At 41.1% G+C, this 15473-nt stretch overlaps 2 protein-coding genes across 3 annotated transcripts in view; one reads left to right on the forward strand and one right to left on the reverse strand.

Annotated features, from left to right (window-relative positions):
* Positions 1-6554, reverse strand: part of pde3b (phosphodiesterase 3B) — a 33022-nt gene extending 26468 nt beyond the window's left edge. Inside the window, exon 1 of the mRNA XM_061276018.1 lies at positions 5484-6554. Within this exon, the coding sequence (XP_061132002.1) occupies positions 5484-6362 (879 nt within the window). The 5' untranslated portion in view covers positions 6363-6554. The remainder of the gene's footprint in view (positions 1-5483) is intronic.
* Positions 6555-7100: 546 nt separating this feature from the next.
* Positions 7101-15391, forward strand: copb1 (COPI coat complex subunit beta 1). 2 transcript variants are annotated; one of them, XM_061276877.1, is made up of 22 exons: positions 7101-7229; positions 8038-8187; positions 8287-8516; positions 8665-8834; positions 9085-9199; positions 9271-9363; positions 9435-9572; positions 9679-9798; positions 10394-10501; positions 10575-10721; positions 10822-10967; positions 11672-11768; positions 11847-12007; positions 12072-12192; positions 12260-12487; positions 13195-13374; positions 13467-13611; positions 13685-13804; positions 13883-14028; positions 14204-14293; positions 14429-14584; positions 15124-15391. In XM_061276877.1, exons 2-22 carry the CDS (start codon positions 8097-8099, stop codon positions 15181-15183), a joined length of 2862 nt encoding a protein of 953 aa, XP_061132861.1. In that variant the 5' UTR covers positions 7101-7229; positions 8038-8096; the 3' UTR covers positions 15184-15391. The 2 variants fall into 2 exon arrangements, with proteins under 2 accessions (XP_061132861.1, XP_061132860.1); XM_061276876.1 differs by having other exon boundaries at positions 7131-7287.
* Positions 15392-15473: the final 82 nt, after the last annotated feature.

A 15473-nucleotide genomic window follows, 5' to 3' on the forward strand; every position in this document is an offset into this window, starting at 1 on the left:
AATGAGTCATTTCTTAAAGTCGCCCTGCGTCATACAACTTCCGAGAAAGATTAGACTGTCTTTCATAAGATACTTTTACTTGGAAATAAAAGCGGTGCCATGCCCCATCTACTATAAAATGGGAAAGTAAAAACAGCTCTATTTACGTTTGAGAATGTTTAGCGAACAGTGGACAGCTGATAAGATCAATAAACACATTAAAAAGCGTCATCACAGACACAAGGTTACAAGTACGATAAAGAGACCGTTGGATAATACGCATAATACCGTACTTGCACAACTATAGAGCCTTTTACATAAAAAAAAAGTCTCCACTCAAATCCATTCTAGTTTACACGTATTCCTTCTGGTTTTGGAGCTTCATAATCCTGACAGAGAAATTAAACTTAGATAACTAGTAGAGAAACACTTCCCCACATAGTCACCGAGCATTTTATTTTTTTAAACCTTCATTCTAGATAAAATGACACTCAAAAGCAAAGCAAAAGCGACAATACTGTCTTTTTATGGTATTAGTGTGAAGATCGAGCATTGCGGGGTCTCTCCTCCCTTCTACAGGGTGCAAACTATATTCTACAGGATGATTAATACGACTCCGCATTTTTTTTCCTAGTCTTCATTTTAATCAGCCGCTGGTACGTCACTGAGCCGTGACGTCAATGTTATATCATTCCGCATGGCTTTACAGCAAGTGAACGTGACAGCCGAGAGCCGCTGCGTGTTTTCAGCAATGTCCCCCCTTCTGGCGTTTCCCTCCACAGCCCAGCCAAGCTTGCTTCTTCTCGTTGGGGAGGGAGCTTGGTTAAGTGCATTACTTACCCCCGCCTGCCCTCTTGCACACAATAACGGGGCCTTCTGTGAATTCAACACTGCATCGCAAGCGGGGCCGGCCACTGACGTTCTTTGTGGTTTTTAATAGAACAGCGGTGCCACTTCGTTTTCATGATAATTACACAATATTATAATTCTTGTATGTTATTATTTGAAGGAAAAACATTATATTTAATTGAAGCCAGATTCTTTTTTTACACCAGTGAGCTATGGTAAATTATTGTTTTTAAAAATAATCAAGAATAACTACAGCAGCATGAAAACAAATAAAATTTGCTAAGGTTTTCATTTTTATTGTTGGAGAGCAATTGTTTTAGAGTACGTACTGTACGTAATTACAAGTGAGGGAAGCAATTCATCGCTCTGAAATAAACTGTCAATTTGTCAGCGTCCTAACTGGGGTAAAAACTACGTTGGGCAGCGTTGTGGTTATACGGTATTTCGCGGTGTTTATAATAGCACTGATGTCACTTTCAAAACCGTCATAAAATAAACCTGCAGCGCATAAGGACCTAATATGATAATTAAATATAATTGATTGACAGCACATAAATGTTTAGTTGTGTTTTCAACTTAATATTACTAAAACTGTAAAATGACTTGTTTCCTAGCTGCATGCCTGATAATTTGGACCAAACAATCTGCGTCAAAATCTCAAACAAATATGGGTTGCCTCCTCTTCCGATCAAAATCAGCAAATGCCCAATTATCAGATATCTCTAAAAGATTATCCCGACTAATTATCGGTGGTCTGCTATATGTTAATGATTTTTCTTCCCCAGTCTGCTCGGAAAACAGTTCGGGCTGTAACTGGTAAATGTTCAACATTTATGATCTATTCTTCTTGTGTGTGATACACATCTAGGTCGGCCTATCCACAGAGTTGCCAACTAGGAAGTGACCATAAGCTTATTCTGTTGCTTAAGTTAAGGCGCAACTGATTGTGTTGAGCGTTTGTTTATTGCGCCTTCCAAGTCATTCACTGCAGTAAAAATGACACCACATGAGTTTGCTATTCATGCTATAGTTATTTGATATGTAGTTTATACATAGTTATATACTTTATATATATAGATAGCTATCGGCCTATGGAATAATTGGAACCACAACTGACGATGAGTCTGACCTTTCGATGGATTTAATGATTTGGAGTGACACGAATGGTTTGATAAATGTGTTATTTATGTTATAGTTATTTGAATAACTGTTCATCTGTTACGTCAGGCACATTTTCAGTTCCTTATTTGTTTATGTAACGTTAGCATACGGTATTGTTTAGCCTGTTGTTGCCTATTCATGTCTGTTCTTGGTGTTGGATTTTGTCAAATAAAGTCCTGAAAAAATGCGACTTGTACTCCATTGCAACTTATATATATATTTTTTTTCCTTCTTTATTATGCATTTTATTGCTGGTGCGACTTGTACTCCAGAGCGATTTATAGTCCGGGAAATACTAAGTGTTCTTTGACAGATTTAAGTGTAATTATTGCACAGTGGGAGAACAATGTACAATGTCTAGTCATTATTCACTGAATGTTTGGTAGAATGAATGAATACATGAATGAATGCATGAATGCATGATACAGTACATACCTGTGAGTATTATTTTGTTTGGCTGTGTTTCTGCATTGTTTGTGTTCAAATATCTGCTGCATCAAGGATAAAACAGAGCAACATTGATGCTATTTGTTAGCCCAAACATGGTGTTTTTAAAGTTAGCGTTAGGAAACTAGACTTTACCAAGGCAAAGTCATTTGATTGTTATAGAAATACAACTTGCCAGTCTATTCTCTCATTTAGTTTCCAAACTGGGGCTTGTTGTGACGCGAGTTAAATTGAAATTGCTGCCACCATCTTGTTTGGAAATTAAAGCGAAGAGAGAGCACAATCCAAGCAAAAAATTGTGACCTATTCTCCTTCCAACCACATTAACACTTCACTACGCATTTGTTGTTCAAACATGTGGTCTGCCTTCTAATCTCATCTAAACCTGTTGAGTTTTGATCTTGCTGTCATGCAGGGTAGTGACGTTGTTTGGTTGACAAAATCTGCCCACAGACAGCTGCACACGTAATCCAAACGGCTTCTGTGGTAGTTCTCGCCTCTTTGGGTGAACTTTCACACACAGGCGCGCACACTTCAATTTGTGAAAACAATACTAGCCACATATTGGACAGCTGCTGAAGACATGACAACACCTAAATTCATTGTCCATCATTGTGCCTTCAAGCGCAATGCTCTCTAACACTGTTAAATGCAACCTGTCGTATCCAGCGCATTCAAAATCAACTAAGACAAACTAACTGCAGAGTGCACAGAATCATTCACATCCACATCAGATCATTGACTATTATCCTAACTGAACAGACGCCGTTCAAATGACTTTGTAAGATAAGCACAATTCTCTCCACTCACTCGTTGGGACTGTGCATCTAGGGCACGTTCACTCCGACCATTCGGAAACTCGGTGCGTTGCTCAAATTTGCTGTTGGGTTATTCAGAGTCCCCCCCAAAACAGCTTGCCGGTGCCAGCATTGGAATGGGGGTACGTCTGTGTTTGGAAATGAAAGTGAGCAGAGCGCACTCTCAGAACACATCAGCTCACATAGTGCACCAGCGGCAGGATGATTTTCCGAACGCGACCGTAGTCACAATTGGCCAAGAAAATTATGAATGGACTACCGGTCCAGAGTATGCCGATAATGAGAAAGGGGGAAAAAAAAAAAAAAAAAAGGAATCTAAGGGTCATGGTCAGTGTCCTAGACACATGTTTAAAACTACATTGATTTAGATAAACCAGTTAATTTGATTTTTGTATTTGTTTTTTTATTATATGTCCTAATAAAAATCAACTTCAGCCTTTTTTCCGGGTCATTATTTTTTATCAGTTAATAAAGAAATGTTTTGACCAATATAAAATACTGATATCGTGATGTACTTTTCAGTCATATTGCCCAGCCCTAAAGTAAAGCAATTGTTTTTCTCATTCTAAACAATCAAGCGGTGATGATCATAGCAATTTTTAGAATTAAAATCTAGGCGGGCATGAAAATCTCTGTCCACAAGAAAACACATCCTGTCAAGCGCTACTCTGTAAATTAACAGCGACTGTCTTGGCCACTCATTCTGATGCCTCCGTTCCTCGATCGAGTGAGAAATAACTTCTCTATTACGCATCTTCAGACTCCAAATATCTTCCCAGTATCTTTGCGTAAAATCAACAGTGGTATTTCTGTCAATACATAAACTAAAAACGTCTGACGTATGGGAATAAGATCACTGTGCTGACAAATAGAGAACAGTAGAAAACAACAACAATATACAGCACTTACACAATATCTTTGCATCAGCGAGATATAAAACGTTTTATTTGTACATTGTTTTTTTTCTGTGAGTGTGTAGATTCCCAGTCATCCAGGTCTAAGTAATCAGCAAAGATTGAATTGAGTCAACTGTACTCTTCATGTTTGTTTGAAGCTTGTTTTCTGAAAGCCTTAAAAATGACAAAAGCAATGACGCACTTAGCCTATTGCTATCTGGAACCCCAAAAATCTAACAGACATTGGGGTGGACATGTCCTGAACCAGTCAAATCAGATGCATTTGCTTTGTTGTCTCCTCCCATTGAGGCCACAGCTCCAAGGCATATTTGCATGCTATCTGGGGATTGTCATGATACGCTATGGCGTGCTAACCAGATTAAATGCCTTAATTAATTGCTTTATTTGTCATATTTGCTCAGCTGCTGCAACTCTTGGCATTCACACTCAATGCCAGTGGTGAGAAGGAATGAAGTACAAAGTTTTGATACTGTACTTAAGTACTGTTCAGGGAGAATATATAAATATATTTTTTACAGCTTTTTACTTTTACCACCTACGCTTGAAAACAGATATCTGTACTTTCTACTCCTTTGTCAAGATAGGCTCATTACTTTTTCAATTTCCACAGATGACAACACGTCATATAAAAGAAACGCGTAGAAAGAGTTAACGTTTGGGACTTCTATTTTACTATTACCCAAAAATACAGGAGTTAAAGCAGTTCTTCTATTACCAGAACGTTTAGTTTTAAAACAAGTATCTCTATATAAGTGCACAGTGGAAGTGGGTGAACTCTCGAATTTGAAAACAATTAAGACAGTAAATTGAAGAAAACAAAACAAAACAATTTATTGATATGCATTAATGAAAATCTGGCAAGAGAACAGCATAATTTGATTGGACACACACATCCACTTCTTATGAGAAATGTTATTTCTCCTACCATATAGTAAATTTGCTGTCTGGCTACTGAAAAACAGTTTAGAAATATTGCTGAATAAATTCTTTGCAATTTAATGAATAAGGTTATGTAAATTGTATTTTAGTACTAATCTAATTTTAGTTGTACTTTTAACCTACTTTCTACTTTGTAGCAGTCTTTTTTTTTTTTTTTTAACACAAAAACCTGTACTTTTGTTTCGTAGATAAATACAGCGCAAATTATTTTGCCACCTCTACTCAATGCAGTTTCGGTACCTTTGCACTTAAAGTTCTGACTGAAATGTACTTTTGCATTATAGTTTACAAGTGAACATGTGGGCCTTGTTGTTGTTGGGCCCGCGACAACAACAAACGTAGAAGTGCGTGGAGTGTCGTCCACTTTTCTTACCTGCTCCCGGGATATACACGGTAAAGACGGCCTCCGGGGCATTTTACAGCTGCCATAATAACTGCTTGAAGTTTCCCCCAGTGAGACACAACTGGAGCGTCTCCTGGCTCGGATGACGGGCACCTTGTCCTCCGCGGCGGATCCACCGCTCGGAGCGTCCCTGGGCGGGTAACATCGGTCGAAGCCGAGCCCCAGCAAGGAGCCGCAGAGCCCGGCGATGCAGGCGAGCAACGGCCTGAGGAGCGGCGGCAGTCCGCTTAAGCTGCTGAAGGAGAGCTGCCACACCACGCTGGCGAAGAGCAGGACGAGCACGCTGTGTTTGAGCTTGAGCGTGGGGACGAGCGTGAGGAGCCCCACGCATCCCAAGACGAACAACAACCTGCCCACCATTTGCATCTGGTGCTGCTCCTCTCCCCACTGCAAGAAGCGGAGCACCACGAAGTCCCCGAGGTAGCAAGACGCCGGCAGCGACAGGAGCCACCAGTGGCTGCCTTCCTCCTCCTTCTTGCTTCTCCTCAGGTAGAAGGTCAGGAAGAAGAAGGCACAGCCGATGCTGAAGAGGGGACTGGCGGACTGCGAGAAGCCCGTCAACAAAGTCCGCAAATCCCACCGCGAGTCGCTCGGCGAGCTCCGGCAGAGCAGCGCGGAAAGCGCTAAAGTCACTACGGCGCCGATGTAGACGGCGGAAACCCTGAAGACCTTGGAGCCCAGCAGATCTTCACCGAACATAAAGCCCCTGTGGTGATCCTGTTTCAGGGGGGTGACGCAGCTCTTCACGTAGCCGTTCCTGAAGCCGTCCGAGCTGCTGCTGCTGTTGCCTCCGTCGTGGTGGTGCCTCGCTTTACCGCGTGCAGCCTCTCCTTGCTCCCGCGCGGCCATGGCTCGACGACAGCGACACGTCGTCCGTCACCCCCCGCGGCAAAGCCCCAATCGACGGTCTATTCTCGTCGCGCTAACGCTGGACTACATGACGGCGAACGCGCTCCATAGTCGGTCGATCCCAGTAACATGCTCCAGCAGTGCAGTGGCACTGAAGAATCAAGGTGAGATGTTGTTTTTACAACCAACGGCCTCGCTGGCGCCGCCTAAGAGTAACAATTGACATTGCATGGACTCGTGGTCACTCGTTCCCCTCGCAATAATGCCAGGGGCGTAGCTTGCTGGGGGGCGGTAAGGTTAGGGACATGAATAATAATAATAATAGTAATAATAATGATGATGATAATAATAATAATGATGTTAACTATCTTATTGTTTACTATCCCTCCTTGATTGTTGTATGTTTGTTTGCTTTTTCCCCAAGTAAATTACTCAATAAACTGATATGGTTTTTACTCTACAGCTTATCCCCTTTTTTGTGAAGATACAAAAGATACCATACACCACTATTTAAGCAGTTCATTCAATTCAATACAAATAGAACGCTGCGGCTTTTAGCGTTGCCCTTTTTGGTCCAACACGAATTTGCTTCTACTGTATGTAGGTAGTTTAAGCAATATAAGATTAATGACTACGGTCTGTGTTTATATACATATCCAGACTACAATTATTACTGTTACACTACGCACTTCGTTTTTCACGAGTTGCTGTTTTTATTTTGCTTTCTGATCGGTTCTATGTAATTTGACCTTCTTGGGATACCGTAGCAGTGATGTGGCTCTCAACATTTCGGAGTTCCACGTCACGAGGAAGTAGTGGCGACCCGAAGAAACAGCTCATCAGACGGAGCGACTGACTTTTATAAATGTAAATATTACAACTTCCATAGGAAGGACGCGTTGCAAGCAATTGGTGGCGAATCGAGGTGAATTATGCGTATACCCTTTACTACTACGGATAACAATGTCGATGCGTTTTTATTTGGTGTCAGATAGCGAGCTAGCATTAGCATCCGTGTCCTCCATTTCAATCCGTCGGCCTAGAAAAGAGAAACTGCCGCTACCCAATGGTTGCTAATTGATTGTTGCCAACATTTCATCTATTATTTTTATTATATGATGTAGTGCTTGTGTTTATTCATAACATATCTGATCTTGCTGTCGAACTGCGCGATGTCCACGGAGCACGGGGATCTGTCAATACGCTCCATACTACGTGTCACTTCATTCATTTGTTTACTCAAGTCGCATTAGGCATGTTAATCGTTATTATTTCGAAATGTAAGTGTGCCCTTAAAGTGATGGAACGTTTTCATTGGATCTGCACCTTGTTTAGACATATGCTATCAGTTTGCAAACAGTACAAGTACTACCTGTCTTAATTACGTGTTAAGATTATTTCGTGCTGATTTTACTGTCGGCAAGTGTTATACATCAGTATTATTTAGTACATGCCTTAATTCATTCGGTCTGCATTATTTTCTGAACTGTCAATTTGCAATGATGCCATTTTTGGGTAAAGGGTTGCAAATTCAAACAGTTATATTCTGATTAATCAAACAATTAATTGACAGATTATTCAATTATTACAATAATAATTACTTCCAGCCATAAAATGCTATGTAGATTAGTTAGCTACCACCAACTCACTTTACAGATTTTTGTGTTCACTGCAGGTGAAAAGCTGGTCAGTGATTCTTCGGATTTTTCAAGATCAATCCAATCCAGCAGCAAAATGACAGCTGCGGAGAATGTCTGCTACACTCTGATCAATGTCACTTCTGACTCTGAGCCCCCCTCTGAAGTCAGTCTCAAGACTGATCTGGGTAATTATTTAATAGTTATATGAGCTATAGAATTACCATTTGTTTCTTGTATAGATGTTTCTGTGATCTGTGTTAATCATTATTTTGTTAATACTACAGAAAAGGGGGAGATTAAAGCGAAAACTGAGGCACTGAAGAAAGTGATCATCATGATCCTGAATGGAGAGAAGTTGCCTGGACTTCTGATGACCATAATTCGCTTTGTGTTGCCTCTTCAAGACCACACCATTAAAAAACTCCTGCTTGTGTTTTGGGAGATTGTGCCCAAAACCACTCCGGATGGCAAGCTTCTCCAGGAGATGATCCTGGTCTGTGACGCCTACAGGAAGGTACGGCAACAAAGTCTGGAGATTTTTGATTTACATGACGTCCAAAATGCATCCACTATGAAGACGTATTCATGTCATGAAAAATATGCTATGGTATCATTAGAAAATCCATTCCTCAACTAATAGGGAGGTGTTATTTCAATTGTAGGACCTGCAACACCCCAATGAGTTTATCCGCGGCTCCACCCTTCGTTTCCTGTGCAAGTTGAAGGAGTCTGAGCTGCTTGAGCCTCTCATGCCAGCTATCCGATCTTGCCTGGAACACAGACACAGCTATGTACGGCGGAATGCCGTCCTCGCCATTTACACCATTTACAGGTAAACATTTAGAACCATTTATAGGGGCCATGAGAATGCGCTTTTAAATTGGAGTGCCCCCAACCCCCACCTCAAGCGGTGTCTCATTTGCATGTGACAAGTTTTCCCTATCTTAGAAGAGGAAATGTCTGTAATTGAGGGATTGTTATTCACACGCTTTGGGAATGTTTTAATTTGTGGGAAAATGGCTTACCAATAATATTTTTGGTAGCCTAAAAGGTACTTATTTGCTAATAATTATTTTATTCAGGAACTTTGAACATCTCATCCCGGACGCTCCAGAGCTGATCCATGACTTTCTTGTGAATGAAAAAGATGCAAGCTGCAAGAGAAACGCTTTTATGATGCTGATTCATGCAGATCAGGTCGGTTACACATCAACCTCTTAACTAATTTAACTAACAGTCGTAATGACCCAACAAATTTTGCTCTCTAGGATCGAGCTCTGGATTACCTCAGCACGTGCATTGATCAAGTTCATACTTTTGGAGATATTCTTCAGCTTGTCATTGTGGAGCTTATTTACAAAGTAAGTTATGTCGTCAAAAGCTTGAGAAATTGTCAGCACCCTAAAAATCTTGTTCTTTTTTTCCTTATAAGGTGTGTCATGCAAACCCTTCTGAGCGTGCCCGCTTCATCCGTTGCATCTACAACCTGCTTCAATCGTCCAGCCCGGCTGTGAAGTATGAGGCAGCTGGCACGCTTGTAACGCTCTCGAGTGCACCCACAGCTATTAAGGTACACTGGCAAGAGTCATGACAAGCATTGGATTGAATATTAAACTGCAGAAAAATGATTGAGGTTTCATGATTCTATTATAACTGCATATCATACAACTTTACAGGCCGCTGCCCAGTGCTACATTGATCTGATTATCAAGGAGAGTGATAACAATGTGAAACTTATCGTCCTTGATCGTCTGGTTGAGCTTAAGGAACATCCCACTCATGAGCGCGTACTCCAGGTATTTGAATCTCTGGCATCACATGTTATACGGTCTTTTCTTGTGCAGTGTTTTTCATTGACCTTTTAAATAAATCTCCTGTATTTGTCATTATTGAACAAATCATGATTTATTTGAAAGTTTATTAACATGAATCCTTATAAAGATTTTAATCGCTATGCCAGTGCATGAACAATCAACTTTCAAACACTTTATTGAACAAACAATTACAAAATAAACTTCACAAAGCACATTCACACATGAGCTTCATCGACCACAACTGATGTATTGCAAACAATAAGCATGCTTATTTACAGAGTCGCACATCACTCACCAGGTTAGGCGGCCACCTTTTAATATCAGATGTTTCACACAAAATTTAAATGTTCTAGCCACTGGGTAATATGTAGTATGTACAGTATAAATCAATACTAAAATTGTGATAGCTGCCGTCGTGTGATAGGAAAATGTCCAGAAGATGGCTGTGTTGTGGAAAACAATTACTGTACATTAATTAGAAAAAATGCACTAATATGTAAAAGTAATTGTTTCATGTATGGTGCAAATGTGTGACACACTATTGTGATGGATGATAACCCCTGCTTCCTAAACTCAGGACCTTGTGATGGACATCCTTCGTGTTCTTGCCACTCCTGACCTGGAAGTGAGAAAGAAGACCTTGCAGCTGGCCCTGGATCTTGTGTCATCACGCAACGTGGAAGAGGTCTGTCGAGTAGTACGTGTTCCGTTTTCAACTCTGTGCTGTTTCCAATGTATGTAATTGTGTCCCTGTTCAGTTGGTGATCGTTTTGAAGAAAGAGGTGATCAAGACAAACAATGTCACTGAACATGAAGACACAGACAAGTACAGGCAGCTGTTGGTGCGCACTCTTCACTCTTGCAGTGTGCGCTTCCCTGACATGGCGGCTAATGTCATTCCTGTGGTGAGCTATTTCCTAGGATTGTCTTGAAAATGAAGGCAAGCAAAATGATGTTTCAGCGTTTAATCAGTCATATTTTGAATAACATTTGACACATTTTCAGCTGATGGAATTCTTAAGTGATACCAATGAAGCAGCCGCCGCTGATGTGCTGGAGTTTGTGCGAGAAGCCATTCAAAGATTTGACACCTTGAGACCACTCATCATTGAGAAGATGCTGGAAGTTTTTCATGCCATTAAAACTGTCAAGTAGGTCTTTACCAACAAGAGTTACTTGGGGAAAAATATTTCTTTATATAAACAAAATTTAAAGAAGGATAATATTCTTGTCGCTACAGGAGCCAGTGCTTAGTGTATCATGTTCAGAAACAGTGCACACACCAACCATTGTTCAGTTTTCGACCACACACAGGAAACAAGGCACATTTTTCACACTACAATTCATTCGTCATTTTCCTTCATAAAATCCATCATCCCTGATAGCATTAACTTCATTGCGTAGATGATATTTATGAGTCTCATGGTTATGTCCCTGAATGTAATCCTTGTTTTCAGGGACAGTACTGAAGTACAGGCCACCAAATTAACTAGCGATGTGCAAACGTTTTTTTTTTTTTTTCCTCTGACCCTGTCTTTTTTCCACATGAAATTCCCCGCAAACAAACGTACACGAGACATTCACGCAGTGAGATGTGATGTATCCTGTTACGGCTGACCCTCCCATTTTTTTTCTTGTCAGTGTTGCACTAAACTTGAACTGGTTGTGACAAACAACACTTGAGTAATTGTTAAGTACTGAATGTGTTTAAATGCACAAAGCCACTCTAAAAAAACGAACGGCACTAAAAGAAGCTGACATATTACTTTTGATAGTGAGGTTCTACTGTACTTTATTAGTACCAGTACGCAGTGCAGCTTTGCTAATCAGCTTGTGATCATGTGCTTTTCTACAGAATCTACAGAGGAGCGCTGTGGATCTTGGGTGAATACTGCAGCACAAAAGAAGACATCCAGAATGTGATGACAGAAGTCCGCAGATCACTGGGAGAGGTAAGCGTGTCCTATAATGTGTTGTGTAGCGCTCACAAAGTAGGTGACCAATATCTGACATGCTCTTTAATTGCACAGATTCCTATAGTGGAAAATGAGATCAAGAAAGAGACAGGGGAGTTGAAGCCAGAGGACGAAGTGAGTGCCGCTCCAGCCCAGAAGCTGGTTACAGAGATGGGCACTTATGTAACGCAGAGTGCCCTCAGCTCATCCAGGCCTTCCAAAAAAGATGAGGATAGGTAAAAAAACAAACCAATGCTCATTATTTTGTCAGCTCACTCATTATCTGTTTTTGTTGTTCAGGCCTCCACTTAGGGGCTTCCTAATGGATGGTGACTTCTACGTGGCTGCCTCTCTAGCCACAACCCTGACCAAAGTGGCTTTGCGCTACGTTGCTATTGCCCAAGACAAAAAACAACAAAATGTATGTTTGTTTAGCTGACACTCGTGAGTCAGAATACATGTCCAACTAACCTCACTCTCCTTGTCAGTCTTTTGTTGCAGAGGCCATGTTGATCATGGTCACTGTGCTGCACTTGGGCAAATCGTCGCTGCCCAAGAAACCAATTACAGACGACGATGTGGACCGAATCTCCCTGTGCCTCAAGGTGCTGTCAGAGTGCTCGCCACTCATGAATGACATTTTCAACAAGGAGTGCCGCAAATCCCTGTCACATATGCTGACTGTCAGACTGGAGGAGGAGAAGCTTTCACAGAAGGTAATAGCTCTTGAATCCAACCTAATGACAGTCAGCGCCTGAGAATATTCTCATTCATCCAGCTCATTGTAGTGTTGGGAATTGGACTGTTTTTATTGTCTTGGAAGATGCCTTGCTTCTCATCTGAGCAGCATTAGGCATTCAAGCCAACGATGTGTGTATTTGTCAAATATGTTTTTCATCGGGTAGGATTCAAAGAGCATTTCGCCTCAGCTTGTGAAATTCTGGTCCGGAAACGATGGTAATGATTAACAGATGCCTATTGACGGCGACATTGCATGCTGAATTAAACACACTCAAGGGTGACGTTGCGCATGAAGGATAAGTCACAGCGAGTAACCGAATTGGATTTGTATGTTCATTTTAAGCCGAGCTGAAATCAGTGTCAAGAGAACATATTATTTTGGGGGTCTTTTAAGATATATCTAAAACATCTAGCAATTAAAAGGAGTCAATTAAAGTTTTTTTCAATTCTGTCGCTTTATTGTCAAGAGAACACATTATTTTTGGGGTCTTTAAAGATATATCTAAATCATATCTAAAATGTCTCAATTATGGGCAACTCTGCTTTGAAAACGTCTGGCAGTGAATGAGTTAAGTTACACCTTGGAAGAATATCTCATTTTATTTCCCCTTATGAGACACCTGTTATTTGGACAATGTTAGCTGCAAATACCATTTTCTGTCTTTTCTCTCCCCAATACCAGAAAGAGTCTGAGAAGCGTAACGTAACGGTGCAGGCGGACGACCCAATCTCCTTCATGCAGCTCACAGCCAAAAACGAGACGAGCTCTAAGGAGGACCAGTTTCAACTCAGTCTGTTGGCAGCTATGGGGAACACTCAAAGGAAGGAGGCTGCTGATCCTTTGGCTTCAAAGCTTAACAAGGTCCCCATTCCTTATGTCACCAAAAGTCTTCACAAGTTGAATGACAACTTAAACAATCTTTGCTCTTTCTTTTTTGTCTGTGCCCCTTTTAGGTGACCCAGCTGACGGGTTTCTCGGACCCAGTGTACGCTGAAGCCTATGTCCATGTCAACCAGTATGACATTGTACTGGATGTGCTGGTGGTCAACCAAACCAGTGACACACTCCAGAACTGTACTCTTGAGCTTGCTACATTAGGTAAGTTCCGGTCACTGGTAGGTCATCTTTATTTCATTGCGCCGGTTCTCTTACAGAAGTCCTTTTTCCGCAGGTGACCTGAAGCTTGTTGAGAAGCCTTCCCCACTTACTCTGGCCCCTCATGACTTTGCAAACATCAAGGCCAATGTCAAAGTGGCTTCGACTGAAAACGGCATCATCTTTGGCAACATAGGTAAAAAATATACACGTACATATATTATATTCAGAACATTTTATTGCAACATGTCTCTTTTTTATTCTTTGTCGTCAGTGTATGATGTGTCTGGAGCTGCAAGCGACAGGAACTGCGTTGTCCTCAGCGACATCCACATTGACATCATGGATTACATCCAGCCGGCGTCCTGCACCGATGCTGAATTCAGGCAGATGTGGGCTGAGTTTGAGTGGGAAAACAAGGTGAGCTTTGGAATTTTGCTTGGCGCCTTGTAAGGGACAGCCCTGCCATAAGTAGGGTTTGTCTGATGGAAGTTATACTGTGGCAATAAGCATTATTAATTTGTAAATCTGTAAACTTGAAGGAAACATGATGATTTATGTACAACAATTACTGACTGATTTTACCCCCTGGTAGGTGACAGTGAACACAAACATCACTGATTTGAACCAGTACCTTCAACATATCCTCAAGTCCACAAACATGAAATGTCTGACTCCAGAGAAGGTTTGTTCTCCCCTAAACCAATGTGTTGGATGTTTTCTGTCCTCGTGTGTGTCACTTCAAAATAATCCTTATTTTATGGCAACATGGTGGACACATGCAAATGCGTTTGTAAAATGTTTGTCTCTGATCAACTAGGCATTGTCCGGCTTCTGTGGTTTCATGGCCGCCAATCTTTACGCCCGTTCCATCTTTGGCGAAGATGCCCTGGCGAATGTTAGCATCGAGAAGCCCATTCACCTGGGGCCTGATGCACCTGTCAATGGACACATACGCATTAGAGCCAAAAGTCAGGTGGGTCACTGCGTCTCCACTATCAGTTGTCTTGTATTGATATAACATTTAGTACAGTGGTTTTGTGTCGCTAAACGTGACACAAGAATTACACGTGTACATAAAACAACCACACAGCTTTGCCTGACCAAAGTCTGGCAGTTTAATGCTAACACGCAATAAAAACCGCCATTGACGCTAACAAAACTAGCACAGATGTCACAGCGTTATGATCCTTTAAGCAATGGCTATTTGAACACAAATGGTGCTGCAACATCACAAAGATAGATCATATAAAAAATTGAAAATAGTGGTTTTTATAACCATAGAGTTCTATTTTGATATTAAAAACACAATATAGATTTTTTTGGTGGTGGCTGCTGCAATAGATTAATGGCATTACGTTCCACTTAAGTGGGAGGAAATGATTTTAGATACACACGTTTTGAAGTCACAGAACTCGTTTGAAGCTTAAGTCAAGGCATCATTGTAAATGCAGCTTGATGTCATTGCCAATCGAATGCAGTCTTGTTATAAATCATCCCTTGTCTGTTCTGCAGGGGATGGCCTTGAGTCTGGGCGACAAGATCAATCTCTCCCAAAAGAAGGCCACTCTCTGAAAGAACTTTGAGTGCTGCTTGACCCTTCAAACTTTGTAAAAGTCAGCCGCTCTTCTACGTATCATCCTTTCTGATCCCTTGCATCTGTGCACATTTACAACTCTGGTTGCTCAGTTGCTTCTGTGCTGTTTTTTTTTTTTTTTTTACATCACTTGTCAATCTATTCATTCCTTGAAAAATGTCCATTAAAATATCCATATAAAATGTATTCATTTGTTGATTTTCTAAATGATTGTCACACATCGTGATGGTTATTGCTGTCATCTAGTCTAGGAGCACAATGTCTTAAG

The sequence above is a fragment of the Syngnathus typhle genome, linkage group LG4, assembly GCF_033458585.1.
Source record: "Syngnathus typhle isolate RoL2023-S1 ecotype Sweden linkage group LG4, RoL_Styp_1.0, whole genome shotgun sequence".
Lineage (NCBI taxonomy): Eukaryota > Metazoa > Chordata > Actinopteri > Syngnathiformes > Syngnathidae > Syngnathus > Syngnathus typhle.

Coding starts and splice junctions, on each gene's coding strand:
- copb1 (XM_061276877.1), top strand. CDS start 8,097: ATGACAGCTGCGGAGAATGTCTGCTACACTCTGATCAATGTCACTTCT. Junction 9,799..10,393: donor CTCATGAGCGCGTACTCCAG/GTATTTGAATCT, acceptor TCCTAAACTCAG/GACCTTGTGATGGACATCCT. Junction 10,722..10,821: donor CGGCTAATGTCATTCCTGTG/GTGAGCTATTTC, acceptor ACACATTTTCAG/CTGATGGAATTCTTAAGTGA.